This window comes from Zonotrichia albicollis, chromosome 7 (genome assembly GCF_047830755.1).
Source record: "Zonotrichia albicollis isolate bZonAlb1 chromosome 7, bZonAlb1.hap1, whole genome shotgun sequence".
Classification (NCBI taxonomy): domain Eukaryota; kingdom Metazoa; phylum Chordata; class Aves; order Passeriformes; family Passerellidae; genus Zonotrichia; species Zonotrichia albicollis.
In genome coordinates this window covers 32560685-32587977 of record NC_133825.1, presented here as the reverse complement: position 1 = coordinate 32587977, position 27293 = coordinate 32560685, and the positions used below count along the sequence as shown (strand labels likewise).

The 27293-nt window shown below is 43.6% G+C and overlaps 1 protein-coding gene across 1 annotated transcript in view; it reads left to right on the top strand.

The window, feature by feature from the left end:
* Positions 1 to 23445, top strand: part of ANTXRL (ANTXR like) — a 57128-nt gene extending 33683 nt beyond the window's left edge. The window contains exons 15-18 of the mRNA XM_005481263.4: positions 53 to 151; positions 1175 to 1342; positions 2470 to 2550; positions 18173 to 23445. Coding sequence (XP_005481320.2) covers positions 53 to 151; positions 1175 to 1342; positions 2470 to 2550; positions 18173 to 18403 — 579 coding nt within the window. The 3' untranslated portion in view covers positions 18404 to 23445. The remainder of the gene's footprint in view (positions 1 to 52; positions 152 to 1174; positions 1343 to 2469; positions 2551 to 18172) is intronic.
* The last annotated feature ends 3848 nt before the right edge of the window (positions 23446 to 27293 follow it).

Genomic DNA, 27293 nt, shown 5'->3' with positions numbered 1-27293 from the left:
TTTATGCTTTTTATGTGAGAGCAGCATTAATATCTCCCTGTGTTTCCCACAGGACTCAGATGATGAAGATGGATTGCCAAAGAAGAAGTGGCCAACCGTGGATGCATCTTATTATGGAGGCCGAGGTGTTGGTGGGATTAAGAGGATGGAGGTATTTGGCTTATTCTTTAGTGTTATAAACCCCAGCACATTTAATTGAAAACTGTTCCACTGTGTTTTCATGTGATTCTTGAAGAGGACTGGAGTCCGAGATTTAATCAGGGCTTGTGTACCTAATTCACACCTGCTGTCCAAGTAACAGGCATCAAGCTGCTGTCATTTGCATGAATAATTAAATGAATCTAGCGTTAAGAGCCAGAGAAAATTTGCAGGGTAAGAAATGAGATAAGCACCAAAAGAAGTTTTAATCTCGTGAGTCAAACCCTTTGGTGCAGTTGCAGCCAGTTCTCTTGTCAGAGGAAATTCAGGCAAAATACACTGGTTTTATTTTTGAGGATGCTGTCTGTGCAGTGCCTGGTTTCTATGGCTTCTCAGCAACTTCCTGCAGGACTGCAGATGAAGTATTGCATCTTAATATCCTTCACTATTTTCCTTGGAAGAATTTTATCCTTGATGCTGAGAATGTATGCTGACTGTGACACCATGGATCATATACTGTTCTTGAATGCAGAGTCACTTCTCTGCTTGAGCTAAGTCAGACAACAAAATCACATATTAAGATATTAGATACTGGGAAGAATTTCTTCACTGAAGGGGTGATTAGGAGTTGGAGCAGGCTGTCTGGGGAAGTGATGGAATCACCATCCCTGAAGTGTTGAAAAGATGTGTGGATATGGCACTTGAGGTATGGTATAGTAGGTGCTGGGTTAATTCAATCATCTTAGAGCTCCTACCAACCTCAATGATTCTCATCTGCCCCAGATGCTGTGAATTCCCACAACACCTTAGATTGCTGGAGTGTGCAAAGGCTGGTAGTTCCAGCAGTTTTTGAATGAGACTGTTTTATTCTTAAATGTGTATTTCTGATTATGGTAGGAGTTTGGTGCTTTCATAAGTTTGACTTAATTCTGGTAGCACTTGGTCATCTGATAGGAACTAGATTAATACCTGTGGGAACCACCTGCTGGTGGGGACTGCTGAAGTGTCTCCTTACAGTGTGCTCTCCTGACATCAGGTGCGATGGGGAGACAAGGGGTCGACAGAGGAAGGAGCAAAATTGGAGAAACCCAAAAATGCTATTATTAAGTTGCCAGAACAGGAGTATGAACCGTGGGAACCCAAGCCAAAGAAGCCCCATGTGAGAAAACCACCTTCCCAGCGAAAATGGTACACTCCAATCAAGGTAATGTGTCTGAGCCTCCATTTTAGCAAGTCTTTTGTGTCTTGCAAGATACTGTATCCCACTTCCTTAGCACAGCCTTTCTTTCAGCAGAGCTGAGTGAGACTATTTAGAAAAGTGGCCACTAATTCTCACCTTTGCCTGGTTTTGGAATGTGTATTTCACTTGGCACTGTGTTGCCATAATTTTTTGAGAAGAGTAGAGGGCACGAGCAGAGATCTTCCTTTCCTCAGCTCACACTGTCTTTTCAGGTTCTCTTGCCTGGGGTGCAACAGCAGATCCCTTGAACCTTAGGGAGGGCAGATGCTGTTTTCTGCCATCTGAAGGCAGCATAGAAAAGGATCATACAAAGGACACTGTCCTTGCTTTGACTGCATTGTGGCTAAGGGCTTGGGCTGGGATGCAGATCTCTTTCCCCTTAGTTCAACCACAAGACAGTAGTGTTTGGTTTTTGGGCAAGTCACTCAGTCTCCCCATATTTTCACCCTAAGTTCTCCCATGTCATTATAATATCTGGTGTTTCAATGTCTTTTAATGTATGTATCCTCACACAACCCTAAAGGCAGGGAAGAGCTGTAACCTCTGCTTGCAGAGAAGGAAGCTGGAGGGCTAGCACAGTCAAGGCTGCCATACTCTCCTCATCCCAGGAATCTATGACCATGTCCCAAAACAGTGCTTTGTGAGATGAGTTCCCCCTTTCCCTGCTTACTCACAGATCAGTTAAACAGTGCTTGAATGTTTCTGGAAAGTATCTGTGAATGTTAAAGCCTGCCTAGGCAGGTATTCTTCTGGCTGTTCATCTATGCCTCAGTTCTCTTCCCATCTGCACCGTACTTTTGTTCTGCCTTTTGTAACATTTAAAGGTTAGTGCTTTAAAGTAACACCTGTCTAATTGTGCCTCTTAAGGGAGTTGTTCACAATAATCTCCTCTCATCCTGCCTGCATATTTGGTATTTCTCCACTGAGGTTCTTCTGGTTGTCCAGATAAAGCGTACAGAGGCCAGGGTACAGGATCAGTGTGTGTGCAGACAGCTTAATGCAGAAAAGCTGTAACCACCCACCTCTTGTTTAATCTCATGCTATTTTTGCCACATTTCTTGGTCATATCTTGTCCCTTTTTTTTATTGCAGGGTAAACTTGATGCACTGTGGGCTTTGGTTCGACGAGGCTATGACCAAGTCTCTCTTATGAGACCACAGCCAGGGGATAAGGTAAGGCATCTCAAATGCACTGGCATCACTCCTCTGGTAGTAGCAGCAATGCTCTTCTCTCACAATCAGCCCATCTCTTTTATTTTCATAAGCTTGATTCTTTTCACAATGCCCTAAAGCTAAAAACTAAACATTTTTAATGTTTCTTGGATTTAGTAATGGAGTTCAATGACTATTGCAAAATCATGAACTGTACAGATGATGACAAAACAAATCATAGTAAGGTTAATGGAGAACAAGTTGGTTGAATTGTGTGCAGGCACATTTTTCAGTCATCTCCTACACATAGACAAGGAGTATATCCTGCCTTGGTGAAGTCTATTGGCCAAAAGAAGGTCAGGAGTACTGGGAGGCAGCAGGGAGTTTGTGCTTTTCAGAGCCACAAAGATGTCTGTGTACTGTCCTTGGGTCACTGGCAATAGCTTGGTTCAGAGCTCTCACAGTTTATGTGAGCCTGGCACTGTTATGGTTGTCTCTATTTTGTTATTCTGAGGGAACAACTCCCTAAGAATTGAGTGCTGCTGCTTTGAGCTGTTTCACCATCAAGGTTTTGCTTTCTGCAATGGTTCTTTGTAACGTGAGAACGAAGCAGACACAACAGCATCTCTCTTTCCCTGTGGGCAGAGTCCATGCATTTCATCACCCTGGCTCTCAGGTGAGGGGATTATAGAGTTACAGCAATAGGGTCCATAAAGTGCTTTTTTGGGGATAGGACTGGTGCAGATGCCCAGGCTTGTTTGCCTGGGTAGTTTTCACACCTAATGACAGACTTTAAAAGTAGCTCTAATTTGCATCAGCTAGGGCAGTAAGTTGCATGTCTTATGCTTTTGGCAAAATATTATGCCATTGGTCTAGTCATTACTCAACCATGCTGCATCAGTATTTAAAGTTTAATCTCATCCATTTTTCTTTTGGCACATAAGGAAACCAAGAGAACAAACCCAGCTTCTTATACGACTTTGTAAAATGGTCTTAAATGTTTCACTAAGCTGCATTTTCAAGGCAGCTGTGCTTGAGACACCTTATTTACTTTTTAAGCACGATCTAGAGCTTCTGAATAGGCTCTTTAGGTCCAGCTGTATTTTGATAGCACTAACATTGTATAGTATGAATCTGTCCTCTGCCTTTCACTCCCTTGGCTGGGACATTTCTATCAGTGCAGAGCACAACAGAGCCTCTGTTAGCCAGCATGGTGAAGAAACATGCAGGGAGCTGGCTCAGAACAGGGATCCTCAGTTCCTTGCCTTCCAGCTCTGCTGTGGGGAGAACAAGGGGCTGAAAAGAGGCAGTGTAAAACATCAAGCTGAAGGATTATTGTATCAGGGATAACATAAGAAAAATCAAATGTACATCTGGGAAATAGGGTGGAAAGAATCCTATTGAGCCAGATCCAGTGGAATCATAGAATGATCTCTGTTCTCTGGCCTGTGAAATTAACTAAGGCTGAAGAATATTGAAAGTGAAACAAGAATATAACTAGACAGCCTTCTGCTGTTAAAAAAAATATCACAGGCCTGTATTTCATGGGGAGAACTAGCACAGAAAGGAACAAGTTTATTATTTGTTCTTTGAGTAACATCTCTAGTAGCAGTCTCTCAGTGGATAACTGCCTCCTTGTAAGCTGGGTTTTTGCTGGGGGTTGTGTACAAATCCACCTGTATGTGCAGGTCAGTAAATGTGAGCACACACACACAGGTGCACACTCATCATGGTGGGGGAAGAACTGGGAGATCAGGTCAGGGCTGGGAGGGAGCAGCAGCACAGAGCTCTGGCAGCCCCAGGAGCAAGGGTACAGCTCTGCCCCAGCCCAGGCAGGACGAGGTCACTTCTTGGCCAGCTGTGCTGGCATTTAGCGTGGGGCTGGGGAGATGGTGTTCATCCACAGGCCAGGGAGTGTAGGGTGATCTTGGAGTGAGAGGTTGCTTTGGTTTGTGTGGTTTTGAGGGACTGAGGGGAGGGAACAGGGGAAAGAGTTCTTGGTGGGGTCTAAGTGCACCTTTTTTTTAAATTTTAAGGTAATTTCATAGCTGTCCATCCATCTATTTTTCTTCCTTCATCATGGTCCTGTTGCCATTCCCCATCCTGCTCTTTTCCTTACCTGTGCCCTGCTTGGTCTCCTGCAGGAGACATTGCCTTCCGTTTCCTTCTGTGGTTCCTTCCTCGTTTTCTCTCTCAGTTGATGTCTGCATGCCCTTGCCCTTGATGAGACAGACTGATTCCCTGCACTCCTGTCTTTGGGAGCAGTGGCTGGTCCCCACGTTAGCCTGTTCCTCTCACACTGCAGGACCTGAGCTGCTGGTAGCATCATGCTCTGGGCTGTGGCCTTGCTGCAGAGCTGGCTGAAGCTCTGAGAGTTCCCTTGCCCTGGCTCATGTCTTCCATGAACTTAGCAAGAAATGGATCTCAGGATGGATGATTTGTTAGTATTAGGCAAGATTTTATTAATAGGACTGTATTATCCTTGTGAAAATCACAGGAGCTTTTTGGAACTGCCTATTTAGAGAAAACCATGCAGGCACAAGCTCTGGTGCTCCTTCTCCTGTGTGCCCACAGTGTTTTGCTTGGCTCTTGCAGACAACTCCTCCTCTTGGTCTCCATTCAAGAGTGTATCATTCATGTCATAGCACCAGCACTGAAATGTTTTGGTTTGGCAAGTTCCTCAGTAAAGGGTCACAGGATCCATCTGGCTAGACTTCCTCAGGTCACCTCTAGCAGGAATTTCTGTTGCACCAGGATGGGACAACAGGAGATAAACACACTTAGCTCTACCCCATCATTAGCAGCTAGGCTGTTATTTGTGGCATGGAGTTTTGCTGAGCTCTCAGACAGCATCAGCAGAGGAGAGAAGTGATAAAAAAACGACTTGTGGCTCTGTGGTGGGTTTCTGGGCCTTCTGCCTTGCTGGAGTGTACAAAGGTGAAGCTTTTATTTATAGGTATTTGTGCTACTGCTGCAGCGGTGGATCCCTCAGAGCTAGGCTTTCTTCCCAGCCTTGCTCAGAAATCTGTGCTTTAGAGCAGTCACTCTTCTGGCCCAGGAAAGGGACTGACAGCTCTGAGGTGGGGACACTGCTCATCCAGCCACAGGGGTATGTTGGTGTCCACATGGCCTGATTGCGCTCTGTTTTGCTCAAGGTGTTCAGATTTTCTTGAAGACTTTCCCATCACTGTGTTGATGTGTGTTCTCCTGAGCTTGGTTCTGAGCTTGCAGCAGCTGCTGTGAAGGTTGGAGTTTGGGAAATATTAGTCTGGCTATCTTGAAATATTTCATATGAACAAACCCCAGTAGCTGGCAGGGCAGGTTGTCAGTAGCCTCTGTGAAATGTGAGTTTCAAGCTTTGCCTTGGCCTCACAGTTCAGAAGGGGGCTGTTACCAATGGCAGCAGGTAAACACTGCAAGCCCCAGTGTAGGCAGAGAGGAAGGGGAGGTGCTTTCCAATGGTCTGTTAGTTGCTGCTTTCAGCAATTCCATTCCAGTTTGCCTCTCAGCACCTACTGATTGATGCAGGAAATTCTTAGATGCTCGGTTTACCAAAGTCCTTGACTAAAAACCCAACATTTTTCCCTTCAGGCAGAATTGATCCTTTAAAGACTTAAAACGTGATCTCATTATTTTCACTGAAAATTTTGCAGCTGCAACAAGGAGTGTAGAGTGGATTTTGCTGTCACCATCCCCTTGCATACCCCTGGGACTTTACATAGTAAAAAGCATTGCCTTAGTGGTAGTACCCTGTGGTTTGTACATGTAAAGCCCTTTCCTGGGGAACAGGACTAGAAGCAGCCTGCTGTGCAGCCAAAAATGTCACAAACTATGAGCTGCTGATCATTTTAGAAGCCAGAACTTCTGGATCCGTTCAAGTTCCCACCCTTGAGTTACGGTATGACTTGGAACAAGGCAGAGAAGCTGCAATTTTAAACTACAGCCTCTGAAATGAGGAGTGTATGGGTTCCTTATTCTTTGCATTCCTTTCAGAGTGATCACTCCTAGTCTGATAGGTTTGTTGAAGCTCAGAAGGTCTGATTACCCTCAGATTTTGTGTGATTACTTCTAATGCTGATCATGATACTATGTGCCTTAGTTTTCCTAACAACAGAAATAATCATGAGAACACAGTATTTACCTTCCTTACAGCTCTGAGGTTTAGTGTTCTGCCAGACATTAGGGACACCAAGCTTATGGATTATTAATGACTAATAATTGCTCTCTGGCTGCTACTTACAGGCGGTCAGCAGCTTGACTGCAGCCCACGGAGATGGCAGCACCCACCTGTCACGCCACGCTGGCTGCCCACGTGCTGCTGCTATTTGCAGCTTATTCTAATTGCTTCTCTGCCAGACCCAGTAATGGCTTTTAATAGGCTTCCCTGCCTCTTGCTTGGAGATGTGTTGTAATCACCCATGCAACAACTGGCAGAGCTGCAGGGGGGGGCTGGAAAAGCAGCCCTGAGCTCCTGCAGACTGTAGTTATCAGTGGCTGCTGCCTGGTCCTGGGGCTTTTCTCCCTTTGCTTTTTACCTTCATAAGCTGCTGAAAAAGTTAAAGAGATGAGGGCATTGCCTGCCACAGTGGGTGATCTCACTTTGTCACTTTCAATGAAAATGTGACACGTTTAGCTCCCATTTTGCTACTTTTTCTTCTTTTTTTAAAGGACATAGGCATCTCTAAGATTTATTCCTGCTTTAGCAGACATGGCATGAGGGAAAAATCTCCCTTTCTGTGGTGTGGGACCAATGTCCTAATGCACAGTTCCCAGGACATGTTGAGAGCTGCAGCTGGAAACATGTAATCAGTGACTAATGAATTTCCTGTCCTACAAGAAGCCCACATACTGCATTAGCCCTCGCTTGTGCCAGGACTGTGTTATTTCTGTTGTGGAGGAGGAATTCACAGACTTTGGGGATGGATGCTACCTGTCTGCACCCAGGTCAGACCAGCAGTCTGTCCATGTCTTTGGCAGCCAGAGGCATGCTCAGGAGCAAGGGGCTCTTGTGAAGGATGAGTGCAAGTCCAGGGCTGGTGTTACTTGGCACACAACTGGGTGAGGAAGGATTGGCCTCATGGTTAAGGCACTGGCTGTAGCTTGCATAAATTACTGCACTTCTGTTCTACTGCAATTGTACAGTGAATGAGTGAGGTGAAGAGTAAATTCTAGGAGCTAAGATCATGTTCCTACTGGTAATATGAGCACTTAGTAGACAGACTCTGTTAGGTAGAAAGGGGACTCTTCCAGTCTTAAAACATATGTGCCACTTTTCTATTTTTCTGATATTTATGATAAGGGAATAGCTTCATCAAGTCTGATTCTCAGGGCTTTTTTACAGGAAACTAGTCTTTGGAATAAGGCCTGGTGAGTTAATCCCTCATTCACTTTAGCTCTGACATGTCTGCATGGCGGGAGCAGGCTCTTGTGTTATCACAGTTTTCCAGGCATCACTTCACTGATGCTCCACAATCCTACAGTGTGTCCAGGGGCCTGACTTGAAGCCTGGAGGCTGCCTTGGGCTTTAGCAGTACTGGTGGCACATCTCTTTTGAGAGAAAAAGTGCACAAATGCACACGCCCGTACTGGGGCAGCGTGTACAGATCCACAGTTTGCACATGGACAGGGATGCTGCAGCCAGTGTGTTTATTCGTTTCTCAGCAGCACCCTTGGGTCAATGCTGAGCATCATCTGACTGTTTCAGTTGATTTGCTGGGAGCTGGGCATCCCTCATTGTCTTTGAGTTGGGTAACACTGCAGAAAGTAACCTCCCCAGCCTTCCTTAGCTTTCTGCTTATATTGCATACTTCTAGTAATTATGCAGAATGTGTAATGCTGTGACCTTCTGATGGTGTTTGAGGTGCAGAAATAAAAGATATTGTAAGATATAATAAGAGGATGTATTCCTACTATTATTCCCACTAAAGTTATTGTACAGAATGATAACTAAAATTCAAAATGTATTGCCTTATTACTTTGCTCAGAGGAGCTGTACTTCCAGATGTCTCTGTTCTTGTAGAAATTATTGTGATTCATGTTGTGGTACCAGAAAAAACCTAAATCACAATTTCCCACTATACAAGTAACAAAAAGTCACTAGACAGCAAGAAGAGCTTAGATCTGTGTGTGTTAGGTCTTGAGATGAACCTAATCTTGCTTTGAACATTCCAGCTTTATGTACCAGTTTTAGTCTGGAATATAAATAGGAATTTAGATAGGGACAACAGGACAGCAAATGCCTTGTGCTTTCTGTGGCAACAGTGAGGTTTCTACAGCATTTAAAAATCGTTCAGGTTGGTTGTTTTGGTTTTTGGGGTTTTTTTTTGCCATGTGAATAAATCTCTACTTTCGTCATCCTTTAGGAATTTAATTGCCTAAGAAGACAGATCAGTCTTCATTGGCTTATTAAGGAGTGGGATATACAGAAACTTTAAAGTTAGGCTTAACATGAGCAGTGTCCCTTCTTGCAATGCTGGTGCCAGGCACTCTGAGTTGAGCTTTGAAAATGAGAGGAGGTGTATTTGGGGTTCTTTCTATTGCTGGGGGACAGGCCACTGACTCTGCTGAGGTGAGAGCAGGGTGTACAATGGAGTTCCTAGGAGAGAGCTGGCAATGGAGTGCTCATGGAAAAGAGTAACTGCAAGGTGCACAGGGAAAACATGGCAGGGATCTGTTTGCATAGTGTTAGGTCTCTGGCATACCTGAAATGGGACACAGAGTTCCATGTCAGGACTTGGGTACTTGAGTTGCTTTTCTAGTGTGTTCGTTCTTAGAGTGAGGTAGTTGTGTCCCAAGACAATCTGCCATTCAGTTTAACACAGGAGCTTTTGCTGCAGAAGAGGTTTTCTGTGCTGTGTCAAGGTGCCAGCACTGAAAATGAACTGTATGAGTCCCATCCCAGAAGAAGATAATCCATGTGAGATAAGCACAGGGAAAGCTGAGAACTGTGGATTTACCATCTGCTTGCTCTAGGTAGCAGTAGAGCCATTTAAGGGCCAGTTACCCAGAGAAGCGCTGGTGATAGTTGTGCCTGTTTCCGGACTTTACACAAAGAGGCAGCTTGTCTGAGTTGTGGGCCAAGATCTTACATTTTTGACTGAGGCAAGACAAAATAATAACCATTTCCACCAGGAATCTCTGAGTTTCCATCATTATTCTATACCTTAGTTAGGTGAATAACATTGTGTACACAATACACAATGTGTACACAATATTGTGTACATTGTGTACACAATAACCCCAGCTTGCTCTTGAGAGACAGTCAAATAATTCACTCAGGAAAGCATGATGACACTTAATTGCAGTTTGAGCAAGATCAGTTATGGTCCTTTGTGGCCTATTTGCTACTCCCAGCAAGCCACCAATACCTCAAGGCTGAGGCTGTTGCACCCAGCAAATGTTTGTTGCCTTTGTTGCTGTGCTCCAAAGCCCTCCCCATTCTAGGGGATGGACAAATGCAAAGTCCTCTTCCCTGAAAACAACCAAAGGAAAGAGGAAAATCTTTTGCAAAGCAACCACTGTTGTGTTTTTTTCTTGAACCACATTTTAGTCTGGTCAGCATTCAAGTCTGGAAATGTGTGGTGCTGTGGTTAAAACAGGGGATGTGAGTCACAAGTCCTCAACTTGTAAATTCCATTATTTCCCCCTGCATAACCTTGAGTAGATGACATGACCTGACAGTGGCTCTCCTTGCTTCCTCTACTCTGGGACCCTCATCCATAAAAGCTGTCAGGAGAGGGGAAGGCAGTAAAACACATGTGAGTGCAGGCTTAGGTTAAGATACTTTTCTGAGATTTGGATGGGATTTGGTCTGAGATTCACACTGAATGTAAGGTGTACCTGATAGACCTTGGTTATGTCCAGTGTTACTCTTCTGTTCCCTTTGTCACTTCTGCTTTTTTAGGGCTTAGAATCAACAGGCTTTGTTACAGATCTGCACTGTGCATTAGCTCAGCCACAGCCTCAGCAAGGTCCAAGACATGTGATGTTTTGTGCATTCCTGCAGGATATCTTGTGACTCTAGCCATTCCTTCAGGAGATGTCTGTAGCCCATTGCTGCATTTCCTTGCAGGGGCAGGGCTGGAAGCAGCATGCAGTTTCCTGCTGAATGGAGTGTGATGCATATTATTTGAATAGCCCTGTCTTCTGTACTGGGGTGGGCTCTTCATGCCTCTTTGCTTGTGTGCCTAAGCTGAAAAAGTGGTGTCAGGCATGAGAGAGCTGGATGGTGGGCTTGTGTTCAGCAAAGTTTATTTTGGTTAAGGGTACTGCTCCTAGCTTACAAGTCTGATTTCCCTGGCTGAGCTATTCCTCCCTCAGATTCCTCATTATTATCCACTTTCTCCAGTGGTAAATTGGAAGTAGCACCCCTTGTCTTCAGTGTATTCCTGCACTGGTTTCCAACCTAACTGAACAGACTGCTCCCAGCAGACCCACCCCTTGTTTCAAGCAGTGGTGTGCACAGCTGGGACTGTGAACTGAGGAACAGTGCAAATGTGTGTCTGGGGAAACTGTCAGTACTTGATTGTATTCAACTCTCAGTATTCTGGTAAAAGAAGCTACAGTAGCCTGGCATAGTGCAGCTATTAATCTTACTGCAAAACAGCTCCTGTTTTAATTGCCTGGTGGAATTGAACACAGTTTTCCTTATTACTGTCTTTATTTTGATTTTAAACTGTTCCTTTAGATAATCTGTAAATGTTTTTTTCATGTTAGTAGAATTAGCTGAAGTTGAAAATATACCTTTGAAAAAGTTTCAATATTTTCAATTTTTGTTTTGAAACACCTTTTCTGTCTGAAACTCAAGGATTATTTGAAATGAACAACACATGTAAAACACATGTTTCAAGCCTAAATTAAACTTATTTTGACATACTTGTTTTACCTGAAAAATTAAGACTTTTGGTTGCTGTTTTCCTTAGGCCAGCAAGTGAATCAAAAGATGACTTTTATTGCTGCTGTTATGTGCAATGCATGCCTGTTGCAGTGTGTTGTAACATGCCATGGGTCTGTTTGTGAGTTTGTCCTGGCAACCTACCTCCCTTAGTCCCTGGGGGATCCCTGGATGGAATTATCACACATTTAGAGTCAAAAGAAGACCTCCTGTGCTCTCTCATCCCTTCCCCACACCATAAATCCTATTTTCTCAGCTATTTGGCCCCCACAGCCAGGGTGTCTGAGGGCATACTAAACTTGGAAGGATTTTTTTTTCTCCCAGCTTATTTACAAACCAGGCTAGTCCCACTTTGCCTCTATGAGAGGGGCTCAGGGATCTTGCCTGAGCTTTTTGAGCAGCAATGTCAGCCATGCCTGGGCCAAGACAATGGATTTTGTCCTGAATGTGTCAGCAGCCCAAGGAATAGCTTAGCTGTGTGTCACTGTCCCCATGTGCCCAGCTCCTGGCCCATGTGCATTGTTTGGGAGTCAGTTTGTGAGGCAGGGATTAACTTCTGTGCTGTGTCTCCTGTGCTGCTCCTGTGAGCCAGTTTGTGGGTGGTTTAGTTTGGTTGCCAAAAGGAGAAGAAGCAGCTATTTACTTATAAGAGGGGTTTTGTGGACTTTGTGAAGGATTCACGTGTGCCTCAGCTGCTTTAAAATATCACTGCCCCTTCCTGGGTCAGGATATGTATCCTGTTTAAAGCTGGGTTACCTCCCACATCCTAAAGCTCAGGCTAATTCCTTTTGCAATGAGCAGCACTGTGGGTGAGCCCAGTAGGTCACACCTTTTGGTAGCATCACCTTGCTCATGCTGTGCTGTAAACAGAGCTTGCTGCTGCTGCTGCTGCTGCTGGGATCATCCTTGTGCATTTGCATTTTCATTTTGTAATTCTCTGTTTGAGTTTATCTGATGTGCCTGAGGGCATTACAGGGTCCTGACTGTTACAGTGAGTGATTCACAGCCCACAGTGCAGTGATTTCCCTCCCCTGCAATAACTCCATCGTAGAAGGGAGGGAGCAAAAGTGACAGGAGCTTCCTTAGGAAGAGGCCAGATAATACACTGGGAAAAGAATGGGTGAACTTATTTTCCTTTTTAAATGCAGCACAAAAGGAAATAATTACATTCTCGTTGCTGGACACTGCCACTTTACTGGACCTCACCTAGAAAAGCCTCCTCTCTTCAGTCAACCCCATTTTCTCTTATCTCTTCATAGTTTTGGATTACTGTCATTACAGGTGTCAGTCCTGAGCTGCCAAATAGCTTCCCAGAAAATTTTTATGTACAAGAGAGGACTTATTAAACTGGAATATATGTATGAGAGTCAGGTTATTGTGCAAACAAATATTTTAACTTGATGATATTTAATGTTTTGATTTGAACCCTGATAACCTGAAGTGGCTTCATATAAAAATTAAAGACAATTTCATAAAATAATTGTTAATGATTAATGAAATAACCACCATATAATTAATTTTGATGATTATAATTTAATAATTAAATAATATAATTAGAAAATAATTGTAAATTGCATATTTATTAACCTGAAAATGTGGTCAGTCACCTAACTGGTGATATGGATATTTCTGGCACTTCCAATACTTTATTTTTCAACACAAAAACAATATCTGAGCCCCAAATGTAAGAGCAGGAGTTAGTAAAAGTAACTTGTATGTGCCTGAAAACCAGGCTGCCCTGGGTTTTACGTGACAAACTGTTTCAGCAGCTCACTAATTTCTAGCCTGTCTGCTGCAGGGTAATCAGTGCAATTCCCAGGAAATCCATGAAGGTTTTAATGAGCCATGACATGTTGAGTGCACAGTCAGCGTGAAGCAGTGCAGTGTGAGGAAGCTTTTGGCAAAGGCTGATGCTCACAGATCCTGAGGAGCCAGCTGCTAATCCTGCACTTGCCCAGGGAACTCAAATATTGGGAACTCTGTACCACCTTGCTTCATCTCTTTCACTGTACAGGTGTTGTATCCATAATCTACCTCCGATAAATGAGTTTCCCCTACTTGGCTGGTTTAGGATATTCTGTGTAGGTGTTTCTGCTAGAACACTCTGGTTCTTTATTAGAAGACAGGGTAGTCCCTAATTTTGCCAAAATTCAGTTTTTCCAAAAGTCTCTGGTCTTTAATGGTGTCTGTCTCGTTGTTTTCTGGGTTTGTGAATCAAAGCTTTCACTTAGCTAAAGTAATTGTGACTTTTTGTTTATGCTCTCTCTTGTGGTTTTGTAAGTAGCATAAAATCTGAATCTATTCTTTTGAGATTTAGAGCTACATTTTTATAATGAACTATTGAAAGATATTTAGGAAGTGAAGCTACATGCTGATGAACCAGGTCCATAGAAATCTGGCAGCTTCATCCCATAGACAAACATAGATAACAAAACTGGAGAGAGAGACCAAGGAAATTATATTAATTTTGGATTTCAGCAGCCTAAATAATACCTATAATAAATATTCATTAATAATTATTAAAATTACATAAATTTAATTATTTTTAAAATATAATAAAATTAAACTATAAAAATTATAAGTAAGAAAGAAAGAAAGTATTAAATTATAACATAATAATTAATAATTTAATACTTTCTTACTGGGAGCAACTTCATTTTTAATTTGTTAGTCTAATGTTTTGAATGGCCATGCTCAAACTTTAAATAGCTTATTTTATTCCATTCTAAAATGCAAGTATCATATTCTTAAAAGATCAAAGACAAGAAAATTTAGTAAAGTGAAGCTAACTCTTTCAGTCAGATAAACACCTCTTCAAATCCAAATTGCAGCACTTGGACTCTGTAAGCCAAACCAAGAGGGAATGGAAAATCAAGCAAAATTTATAACAGGAAGGATGCCTTTCATTAGGTCAACTAATGTAGCTAAAAATAAGAAACAGGCATACTTTAGTGTACACGAATACTGACATGCACAGAGATGAAACTAGATTTGATTTTTGTTAAACACCAATGCATGTATTAAAATGAATAGGGAAAAGGGACAGCTACTGGCAGATGGCCTGGATTTTTAAAATTCTTTTTGCTGAAGTATTCCTAGTATCATGGGTGAAGAGACTTCCCCATGGCACTCTTTGAATTGCCTGGATTCTTTAGCAGTCATTTCTGTCAATTGAAAACTTGCTGAGTAGTAGCTAAGGATTTTGGGGAAATGAGTGCTGGGGAATGATGTAGTGAGCACTGTGATGAAGATAGCCCAGCAACATGAGGCAGTGGCTTTCAGGAGGCTCCTCCCTTCCTGCTCCCCTTAAACCACACACAATAACACATCCTAGGTGGTCGAGGAGACTTTGCCTGGAAGTACAAAGTGCCTGAATTGCACATGTGATTGTTACACTGGGATAAAAGCTGGAGTTGGGACAGGGGCAGATCCCACTGCTTCAGTATTTGTACTTTTTGAAAAGCCAATTTGGCAAGCAGCATAACAAGAGCCTAACAAGTGGATGGACATATGGGGAGGCAAGATAATAGTGCATGAGGAAGAGGGTGCAGATGTGAGCTGCAGCAAGGGCGTAGCTCCATATGGCACGCTGCTGACCTTCGGTTGGTGCCTGAATGGCCGAGCGCAGCGCGGGGCCCAGCCAGCAGGGCTGGCCCCACACACATCATCTGCCTCCAGAGCACAATAACACAGCTTCCACAGCTGGGGTGCCTGGCATCAGCCTGGTATTGCTGCACCTTGCAGCTCTGACACCTTCCCTGAAACGCTTGGTGTGTTCTGTGCTTCTGGAAAAATATATACCATTACCTCTAGTAACGTGGTGGTGGCTTCTTAATCCCTGTTAATCCTCTGTGCAGGAAGAGCAGAGATAAGTGTGCAGGGTACTTAATTTCTGTCTGTGTTCCCAGGGTTTAAAAGCCTTTATATGCCTTTGGAAAGGAAATTACTTAATTCTTTCAAGCAGAGAATATTAAAAATCCTGTGGTTAGCGTGTTTATTTGAGAAATATAGTGGATTTTTTTTTGTTATAAACTAACCCCAGAGGGATGTGCATGTTAGGTAGAAAAACAGAGGCACTCTGTTATAAGGAGACTGTGATGTGTGGAGGGCTTAATTCTTCAACCTAGAAATCCTTTGACAAAATACACGTGATAAGTCCAAACTATCACTTATGATTTATTGTCATTTGTTCTTCCCTTTCCCTTTTCAGCTGTTAATCCTGACACTGGCTTAGAGTTTGGCCCCATTTCATCAATGGCTGCTTGAAGTGCTCAGGAGGATTTGCTCCAGTATTCAGCAGAAGTCTTTGATATATGAGATTGCAGGCTAACACTGATAATCTTTTGTGAGGAAGTGTCACAATACATACATCGATCATCCAGGCCTCTGTCTGTCAGACTCTCCCAACCCAACCGTATTTTTCATGACACAATGCAGCGCATGGCCTTTAAATTACCCATCTGTCTGACAAATCAGTGAGTGTGGCAGAAACTGGCAGCAGTTTGACGTCGCCTATCACTTTAACTGAAGTGAAAGTAATGCAAACAGATTTATGGGATCCCCTTTGATTATAGACTATGAATATATTTGGAATTGATGTTTGTGAGAGAGACACAACAGAGGGGCAGGAAAGGCTTGTAGGCAAAAGCACTAGTGTTGGGTTTGCAGCTTTGCATTTACTATGAGGGAGATGGTTCTGTCCTAAATTTTTCCCTGCCCATATGGTGCATCTCATCTGAGCACCTCTGACCTTTTTTCTTTTTCAGTTTTTTTCTCTTTCATCCTGACTGATAATTAAGCTGCTCTAAATTTGTAACTTTATAAATATCAAGGCTGAGTTTTCTAAAATGAATTTAATGTACAGCTGTTAAATAGATCTGTAACATGTCAGTAAATACTGCTGAATTTCCAAGTGAGCTCTGAATACAGTGGAGCACAACAGAAAACAAATACCTGGAACGGATGGCTGCCTGGTGCAATGCTGGTGAGGACTTGAGTTCTGTGGTGGAGTAGAGCAGAGCATTGACTTGGCTTTTTTGATCCAATGGTTTATCTTTGCAGAAGTAACCAAGACCTTGGCTTTTGCCTTTTGCCTCCATGCAAATGCTCTGGCCCCAGTATAATATTGCCATGAACCTGGTTCATAACCAAAGTCTGGCGTAGCAAGCCTGGATTTTTAGGGAGAGAATTTTATCCTACTCATTGACACTGTTGTTTAAGTGTAGTGGTGAATTGTGATGGTGAAAGCTGGGACAGAGAATTACTGAATGTGTCTCATGTGCAGGCAACAACATGTCCATTCAAACAACTCATGTCTGCAGCTGAGCTCTGGAAGCCCAGAGCCATTCAGTCCAAGTAAGTGGTAGGGTGGTACCCTTTGGGTTTTAGTACATTTGTAAAATCATTTTCTGAGCTCTGGAGCTTACAGAAACTTCTTTTGAAACACTGTTTTCCTTTCTTCATAGAAGCCATAGATAAGCGATTCCCCTCTCTCTAAAGAAATAGTTTTCATGAACAAAGGTGCAGACATTGGAAGTCACTCAACAAAACAGTTGAGGTTCTGCTGTGATGGCTTTTGCCTCATTTCCTGAGGAAATTGTGATTTGTGAGTTTGCCACAGAAACTCAGCTCATTCTCTAAACACCTTCAGAGTTTTCTCATGCTGGGCAGCACTGAGCCAAGAGAATCAGTGACTGATGTGGGCTTTTGTATTCCTGCTGCCACAGCTATTAGTAGCTGGGGAGGATCATGACCTACAGCTGCTTTGAGATAAGTTTTCTATATTTGGCATCCTTCCCCGAATTTGCTCAGGGGATATTGTTATAACCTTAAGCTGAATTTAGGTTGTTGATTCCAGCATGGAGCCTATCTGAGGTGCCTCACTGAGGTTACCATGTAGCTTTTGCATTACCTAGGAGCCTCTGGTTGCTTCCCACAGGAGAGGCTAGGTGGTCTTTGGGGTCTGACTCTCTTTCTCTCTCTCTTCCTGTCTGAAACTTGGTTAGTGGGAACCTATGCAAAGCTTTATTTTGGCTAAAGAAAACCCTGATATATTTGCATTTAGCTGCTAGTTGACTAGGACATCTCCAGTGCTTGCTTTTTTTTCAAATCCAAGCTACTCCTGTTTTAAAGTTTCCACACACAGTGCTCCCATCAGATCCTGCCTGACTTCATCCCACATCCATCCTGAAAACACACTCATTGGAGAGCCCTCTGTGCAAGTCCCACACCTTGTTGGTGTTTCTGACGGGAGCCACATCTATGCTGTAGCACAGAAGACGTGTACTATCCCAGTGTAATGTTCAAAGCACAGACATCAGCCAGGCTAGGATCACTTTGAAAATGAGAGCTATGGATTGTCCTTGCTAATGTTGTTGCTCTGGTATAATCCTGTATGAGTTTTTTTCAAGCCCAACTTTGCAGTCAAGAATCCCACCAAGGCAGGCATGACTTGAGTGGAGCTGTCACTTTAGGCATGTTCTGCTCTAGTAGCACAGCAGAGAGCACATGTGAGGACAGTCGCAGTGTGGACCCTTTTGGTTTAAGCCAGTCCTGGGCTATTCTCTACAGGCAGTAGCTCTGAAAATCAAGGAAAGTATGAACTTTAATACAGCGTGATTTGAATGTAATTTCTAGGACCCAGAGATTGATACTGGATGAACTGTAGCCTGACCTCTCTGCTTGTAGTACCTTTGACTTTGATGAGTCAAAATACCTGCTTTTTAATAATGAATTTTTCTTCACCTCTAGGGAAGATGCATAAACTTCACCCGTGTGAAGTCGGATGGCACCTCTGCCCCTTACAGCCCACCGCCGAAGCTGCCCTTGCGTGACAACGCTCCCCTCAACAACGTTCCAAGGAGCCCTTCCTCTCCTGTGTCTCTGCAGCCTCCTTCCAGGCAGCCACCTCCTGGGCCACCTCCATCCCGAGCCCCTCCTGGACCTCCTCCTTCACGCCCACCCCCGCAGCCCATGGCTTAGAGTGCAGCAAAACCTGATCAACACGACATGTCTCTTTGCTGAACACAGCATATTTATTGAGTATTGGTTTACAGTTAAAGATATCAGAATTTGTTGCTGGTCAGCAAAAAGAAAAAAAAAAAGAAAAAGGGAAAAAAAATATTGCCAAGTGTCAATTTTAGTGTATGAATATATTTATACCACACGTGCTGAGTAAACATTCAGTGGAAAGATTCAGAGCTATGGGGTATAGAAACAAACCAAAATGATCATCTAGATACAGTAGCAGCTTTTGTGTGTATACTTTTGGAGATGTATTTAGCTAGGACAGTTGTCTGACTTGGTGTGTCAGATCATTCATTAATAACTTTTGCCGGTACTCGTGCATCAGTGGCTTCGATAGCTGCCGCCTACAAGTTGGTTCAACATAGTTCAGTGAGGAATTTGCTTTTTTTTCCCAACAGTACTACATCCAGATGTTAGTATGGATCAACAGTTGCAAAGATAACTTTCTGCCTTTGGTTCTGCAGGTGGAATTTCCATGCAAGTTTTAACAGGCCTATAACAGTAATAAGGTAACATAGAACTATGTGCCAATAATCTAGCTCAATAATCTATCATAGAAGAGGGATTTATGTTTTGCCCTATAAAAATCAATTTTTGAGCCTGCTATCTCTGCATACATTTAGACGTGGTTGCATAGGACAACCACTGAAAATGAGATACTCCATCTAGAAATCCAGATTTTGTACAAGACTTGAGTTCATATTTGTCCAAAGTTCAGAGGAATTTTGAGAAAGCTAAATACCAATTGACTTGGTGTTTAGCTTTCATTTATAGAAAGAGTAGTCCAAAAGGAAGCAAACATACATGGAATTTGAGCACAGATGCTGTAGTAAGCAAACAGAATGTGTTATTTATATCAGCAGCATTGAGGGACTGATTCTATTGCTATTTGATTGGATAAATTTCTTTTTGATCTTACTGCCAAGAAGAATTTGATCCTTTTGTGATTAAAACATAAATTCCTCTTTGAGCAGCTATTTCTTTAGACAGTTCAGATCCCACTAATATGTAGCCCTGCAGTCTACCTGTGGCTGAGAGGCATGGTGTGAAGAGTGAGCATGAGCTTTTATCCCTGTTTTACATGCTTGGCTGCTCTCCCATGCCCTCAATTTGGGTGTCACCAGAAGGGGATGTGAGCACCCACACAGAGGTGGGAATTTCTGACGCGGGACTGGGGGCCAGCCCATTATTAGTGTTCACTGAGCAATACCTGAGTGGGTTGTGCCCAGAGCATTCCCTAGTGAATCAAAATAACACCTGAGCTTGCTTTTTCTCCACCACTACCTATTGTATTGGAGAGGGAACCTATGCTGGTCTGCTTTGGCACTGGCTGTGTTTTTAGGATAGTTGTAGAAATAATGATATGTTGCATTATGACACAGCATATACCTATTTCTCCATCTGTGTGTGGGTGTGTAACGCATCACAAGAGTTGTTGGCACATAAGTCTAGGATAAAACACTAACTGTATTGTGCAGTTGCTCCAGATTTAAGACCTTTTCATGCAGTTGTTACAGGCATATAAAGTTGTGCTGGCACAAACAGAAATCAAGCTTAATGTTTCCAGTGGAAGGCCCACTTGCAGAACACCACCAAGCTCTCATCAGTCTATGCTGATCACTGTGACATGCCGTGTGTATGCAGCTGAGGCTGTCAAACATGACTCAGAAGAACCACAGAGCCTCCTTCTCCTCTTGCACTGCTCTGCTCTCTTGAGCTTAGCTCTTACCTCATGTATATTGGTGCAGGTAGTGGAATCATGGTTGTGAGTGCCAGCTGGCCTTGGAGCTATTCCTAATTTAGGCCAGAGCCAGCAAAGCATTTCTGCATGTGTTAAAATATCCTGCAGGTCAAGAGAAACTTCCTTATGCCCAAGTGCTTTGCTGACCTGTGACTTCATTGTGATCAGAAAGGAGAATTGGGATGCACTCAACCCTATCCTCATTCTTTTTAGACACTTGAATAGGGTCTGCATAATTTGGTTCATGAGAATGGATTTCTGTTTGGAGGGGAAAGAAGAGTATGTGTGTGTGTGTGTGTGTGTGTGTGCCTGTGCTTGTGTGTGGGAACTGTGCAGGGTTTTGTTTGGTTTCTCTTGCTTTACAGAAATTGCTTGAGAGTTGCACTCCTGTGAATAGAAAGGCCTTTTGCAGCCAGTGTGACACACAGAGTCATCACATATCTCTGTTTCTTTCAGCTGAAAGGTGAAACTAAAGCAGTTCAATTTTCCACTGCAGTTCTGGTGAAACTCTGGTTTTACCCCAGTGAAAGGAACTGGCTGACTGCAGTGAGAGGGCAGGAGGAAGGGTGGGGAAGGTGCTTCACAAACAGAGGTCATTGATGGGCATTATACTGGTAATGTGGAAACCCTACAATAGCCTTGCTGGGTCTAAGACCATTTGTAGTGTGTATGTACAGTGAACCTAACAGCTTCTCACATTGGTTGTGTGAGAATAATTAGCCAGCAAATGCCAACTAGAAATTGAAATGGTAGAGGACGATAAAACTGATACCCATGCCAGGAAAAGCAGGGAATTAGAGCTTTAACTTCTTGTGGGGCTGCAACAGCTCTGTAGATGCCAATTCTCTTATCAGCAGGCAGCAGTGAGATTGAAGCAGTGACTTGGTAGGTCAAGAGTTAACTTTAGCTAATGACAAAGCCTGGGAGCCAGATTTTGTCTTGTGTTGCACCTGTAGAGATCTTGGGAGAGGTGAGTCGAGTTGGCGATTTGCCCTCATGTCAGTGTTGGTGGAATTTGACTCCCTGCCAGTGACAGTGGAGCTCTTGGCTCAGGCAGGGCTTCTCACAGTCACACATCCAACATGCCTCTTGTTTGCAGTTGAAGAGATGATTGGTCTTTGCTGGAATACGCAGACTTACAAAGATAACACAGATAACAAAGATAACATGCTAACAATTCTGCACAACTTGCAAGTGCAGCAGGAATAGAAGCAGCTTAGGCTTTGCCAAGTCCCAGATGAATGGCTTCATGTATGATAAAGTGGGAACCACCATGGATTTGAGAATTAGATTTGGCATAAATGGAGTTTCCTGCATTCTCACTGTAAAAAATTAAGCATTTGGTGTGTAACTCAAGTTTTGGCTGCAGCCTCTGTGACAGGAGCACTGCAGGTTTAATTTGCTGGTAAAGCAGAAAGGGAAAGTGAACTTTTTTTTTTGCGTTAAACTGAATTTTCTTTGCAGAGGTGGGAGTAGTGAATATGCTGCACTGGCTACAGAAAGGCCTTTTGATTGTACAGAAATGTACCCATTTGCAGTGATCTCAGGCATTGTAACAGCACAGTAAGAGAAAGTAGTTGTTATTTTATCATCTGTTGAGCTTGATCCTTACCTAGTATAAATCAAAATAGACCAACTGAAATCAAGGCAGTAATATTGGTGTCCATCAGCTGAGAAATGTCTGGAAATAAAGGAAGGGACAAAGTGCCTCAAATGGGCCTGTTGTTTCAATGTTTGTTTTGGCATTCTTGTATATGCCAATTGTGATTACAGTTGTTACACTGCTAAGAAATGTTCTCATGTGGGAATGATTCCCATGTATTTTCCAGTATATAGCACCATTTGACACTTGCAAAAAAAGTGAATATCTAATTCTTCCCGAAATCCTAGAGGAAAATGTGGATTCAGGAGGCCTTGGTCTCACTACAAATGAGGAATGACACAAGGTGCAAAGCAGCAGGGAGGGAAATTCAGTGTGTTTAAACCTGATACAGAACCACATTGATCAAAGCATATTTATGGCAATTTTTCAAGCTCAGTGCATGTGTTGCCATCTGTGGGAGTAGCCTGCAGAGCAGACGGTCCTAAATAGAAAAAGGAAAAAAAAGGAAAAAGAATCAGCTTCTCATGTGAAAGAGCAAGCATAACAATGAATGACATTATTTCATGAACTGTACCAGTTCAAATGCATGTGCACCTTGTGCTCCTAATGCTTTTTTAGTCCTGTTGGTCTTCAGACAACACAATCAGTAATATGCTTTCTCTCTTTAATCACTTGCAGTTTTTATTGTTGTTACTTCGGGTTTTTTTGTGGTTTGTTTGGTTTTTTTGTTTTGTTTTTTTTTTAAGAAACATTTCACTGAGAAAACAGCCCTACTTCTGTAAATATAGAGTTTAATTTGGAGGAGACAGCGCACTTCTGGATGTTACTGCTGGACAGTTATTTATTAAAAGGGGCTCAAGGTGAATAAATAGAGGTGGCTCAGGATCCATGCATGCAAGTGTGATAATGCAGTATAGCATTTTCAGCTCTCTGTAGTTTTGGGGCAAGGGGAATTTTTGGGTCATCCTAGTTTTTTTAGAAGTTTGTTATTAATATACCTTTGAATAATGCAATAGAGATTCCTATCATATAACATTGCTTGAACAAATGTGTAGATTACAATAGATTTTTTTTTTTATTTGGGAGATGAGGAGAAGGGTTGTGAGGGATAAATGTTTTAGGAAATGTTTTAGTTTTTATGGGGGGAAATGTAGTGTACTCAATTTTTTAAGTTTTTGTTTGTTTAGGAAGATATAGTGTTTTCAGAAACAGTGGGCAATGCGGGCTGATCAACAGCTGGGGCATGGAGATGTGGGACAGAGGAAGCAGTAAGATTTTTGAGGGATAAAGAAGCTTTACATGGGGGTGTGGGTTTGTTATTGGTACATGTGGTACAAATTTCTGTAACTGACATGCTGCTTCCATGTTATAATCATGTAACTTCATGCATTTTAGGCACGTGCTCTGTTTTTCTGAGAAAACTTTGCAAATGTAATGCCTGCATGCGAATGTGGGAGATGTAGCCAAAATCTTGTAATCCAACATAATGTAGTCTTAATGGCTTCAGAATCAACAATAAAAGTGCTTACTGGTTAAACACTATAAATAATTTTATTGCAGGGTCATTTTAAGAGGTGATAAGATTTTCTGTATCTTCTTTCCAATCAGCTCAGCCACTTAATGGTCAGGAGATGAATGTGGAGTTGGGCTGTCACAATTACCACCCTTGACTTGCTACTAACGTCATTAGAGACAGGAGTATGTTCTGTGCCTCAGTTTCATGTCTCTAGGCTGAGAATTTTGTTCTTTGTCTAATTCAAAGGTAAGCCATTGTTTTTTGAAACCAGCTAGAAAAGCTGAGTAAATTGAACTGGACTCAGGATTCAGACATTTATTAACACATGGGGCAGAGCCTGAAATAATTGCTGCTGTCTTAAAGAGGAGTCATAGAACACACAGACAAAGTCCATGCAAGACAAAATGCCAGAGCTCAAGACTTCAACAAAGAGAAATTCCATGGGAAATCCTACACTTCTGAAACCCCTGGAGTCACCAGGCTTCAGACAGAACTACAGATTTTCAGTCCTCCCTACTTCTAATGTTTCCTCTGTATCTGTTCCAGCCCCATTGAGGACTGGGGGCGGAGGGCTGGTGGACATAAGGCAGGCAAGAAATTCAACAGGGGTAGGCCACAAAAATCTCCAACCAAGCAGGCTGCAATTACGGGTAGTCAGGGCTGCTGCAAAGCTGCTGAGCTGTGGTGTGCACTCAGAGTGCCCAGCATGGCAGCCACAGCCCTGTGTGCCAGGGGAAAGGAAGCTGGTCTTTGCACACACATAATCCCCTGAGCCTCATCTGCAAAAATCGGTGGGCACCCAATTTTGGGGCTCTGGTCCACGTGGACTCATTGCAGCAAAGCAGGTGGGAGCTGCCTGGTGCCTTCTGGGCAGCTCCAGCGGGCTGTGCTGCTAATGGGAATTGAAATCCTCAGCCTGGAGCTGAGCTGCTCCCTCGTGGAGGCAGGGCTCTGACAAAGAGCCTGGCTTGCTCTCACCCTGCACCCCAAGCTGGCAAGACAATAGTCACCCAGTATGGTTTTGTGGCCTTCGCTCTGTTTTGTTCTTCCATCTGCTTCTTACTCAGAAAGCAGACTTAGGCTCTTGGAGGAGATCAGATAAACAAAAGTGCTCCTGCAGCCAAGGCTCTGGGCATTTTTACTCTGCATTAACAAAAACCCTACATTGGCTGCAGCTGTGGCTGCTTAGGTTTACGTGTGCCTGAGACAATAAAATTCAGATTTGACCTGAACTTTCCCAGAGACTGGGAATGTGCAGATCCAGGTCTTTAGTTATAGAATTTTCTGTAAATAGCCTCTAGTGCTGTTTAAAATCTTTCATCAAATGTCCTTCACAGTATCAGGAGTGGCATTTATATGTTCACATACACCAATCTCTCTGCCCTATCTGTGTGCATGAAAAGTCAGCAACAAGAATTTTTTTGGCTTCAGCAACTTGAGCCAGGAATGGAAAAAATGCTCTTTTCCCCTCTCCTCTCATTCCTTGAGAAACCACAGGCAGAGCATGTTGCCCATGCTGGAAGCTGTCTGGTCTTTGCTCTGTGAATGTGCTTTGCCCTTTGGGATGGGACTCATCTCAAGTTTCATGTTTCTGTGACAAATTTCCCCTTTTCCTGCACATCAGAGCACCTTCCTTTTCACTGCACAGGAGGCTGCACTGGAATTTCCTGACCAGGTAACATCACTGATTTCTGGCTGCAGCTCAGACTGTGAGGTTATGTAAGATGTGAAAATGTTCTCTAAAAGAAAGCTTTTCTGCTGGAAGCTTTTGCCTGTGACATAGATTGAGAAATGTTTCCTTTTAAGCTTTCAGAAATGCATGGTTGCATGGGTCAGTACTTCACTGAAGGTCCTTAGATAAGCCCATCCTCAGAGGTCACTCACTGAGGTGAGCTCTCCTCACAGCAGCCTCTCCCTGCCATGGAGCAGCTGCCTTGCCCTTCATCCACACTGATGTCCTGTATCTTGCTGAGCCTCTGGGCCACAATTCTGGAGCTCAGGCTGTCTGATTCTTCAGGGTAGAAATAGGAGCCCTGCAGAACCACCCTAGGTCCTGTGACCCAGAACACCTCACACCTAGAGTGTACACTTTTCCCTCCAATGGCAGGGGGACAAGATTGAGAGCATGAGTTTTCCCAGTGAGCACAAGAACACAGCTGCCAAGCCATAGCTATGCAATAAACACCCATGTGTTTGCCACAGGGTACCAAATACAGCAACTCTTGCCTTACTGATCATGCCTCAGGCACTCTTAGGATAAAATACTTAGTGCCCTCAAATGTTTTCTAGTTTCTGTTTTTTTTCAGTACATAGAAAGATGTTTTGAGGTGGAAACAGGAGTCTCAAGGTTCCCCTTCATCATCAAAGACATATTTGGCCAATCAAAGCCAACAGAAAAATATGGCAAGCATATGTGGCAGCTCAATCTCTTCAGAAACACAACTGTTCCTGCTTTGTGCCTCTCTTTCCTTTTGCATCAAGAATATCTTGGTTATCAATGAATGTGCCTAGGGGGAGAGGTTGGTCCTAGTTCAGCTTTTTTTGTTGTTGTTATTTTTGGGTTTTTTTTTTTTTTCCTGGTTTTCTGGTGCACCTCTGTAAGGTATGTTTGGATCATCAGTGACAAAGGGAGTTCAACACATCAGTGAGGCTGTTGTTTCCAACGGGGAAATGCAGCAGTGTCCTCAGCAGCCAGTGCCTTCAGAAGGCAGATAAAAACCCTTGAAAGCCATCATCACAAAGGCAGACTTGGCTCTGCTATAGCTCACCAGGAAACTCCAGCTCCAGGAGTGCAAACAGCCTGTACCTGGGACAGCAGGAGTGACAGTATCCTGTCTGCCAGGACAGTGGGAGAGACCCTGGTGGGGTCTGTCTCTTCCCAGGCTAGTGGTTATGATTAGGGACTACTTGTGCCTTGAAGCACTTACTCTTCTCTATGGAAAAAAGTGGGCAGGGAGAAACTCTAACTCTGCAGGCTCTGGAATTTCCTAGCTCTGTTTCTGCCAATATCAATCATTTGTATTGCTTAAGTAACTCACAAATGAAAATGTGAAATATCTCAGTTCCCTCTGGGCCATACACAGGAGCAAAGGAGCAGCCCTGCCTCTAACCCAGGCCAGCTGGACCCAGCATCACCCTTAGAAGAGAAGACAGGATGCCTCCCAGGTGGTCTCAGGAAGTGTCTCTGCCATGGTCTCCTGGCAGTTCTGTTTGGAGGCTGAGGATTTGCATCCCTCATGGATCCTGTTCTCCTTTTCCTGAGCCATGCAGGGGTGGTGCTTGTCTGCTCCCCATGGGTCAGAGCTGCAGCCTGCTGGTGCCAACAGGGGCTCTGAGGGGCTGCTGGAGCACCTTGGGGTTCACAAACTCTGCACAGTTGTTTTGTAGAGTGCCTTTCCCTCCCTCCTGTGAGGCTAGGGCAGGCCAATCAAATTATGGCTGTTTCTCTGCCCTCCTTTTGTGCCTCAGTTTCCCTTCCTGCAAGGATAGAGCCCAGCTCTGGCAGTTGCAGCTTTGGGGCTGCTCTCAGACTTGGCAGCTCTGGGTACCTCTGCAGCACCCCCTGGGGCAGAGGCAAGAGGCTGGAGAGGCTCCTGCTCCTGGCCAAGCACGACTCATGGCATTTGGCATTCCAGTGTTTTTGGTAGCTCAGGAGCAGCCCTAGCTTAACAGCAGGAAATAAGAATACAACTAGCCTGTCAGTGTGTTTGCAGCCAAGCAAAGTGCATGATCCTCTCTGGCAGGGCTGGCCCCACAGCCATGGCCCCAGGACAGGGAAGCATTATTTCATGGCTCTTTGTTTTGTTTTCCTTTGGCAAGATTTTAGGATGCCTTTTCTACACCCTCCAAGAGAGATGTGGGTACTCATTGCAGGGTTACCTGTGTGAGTGGCACAAGCAAACTGACTTCAGTGGGGTCACTGCAATTCTGCAGCAGTGGGAAGGGAGCCAAAATCAGCCAAAAGGCCATGGGTGCTGCTCAGCTC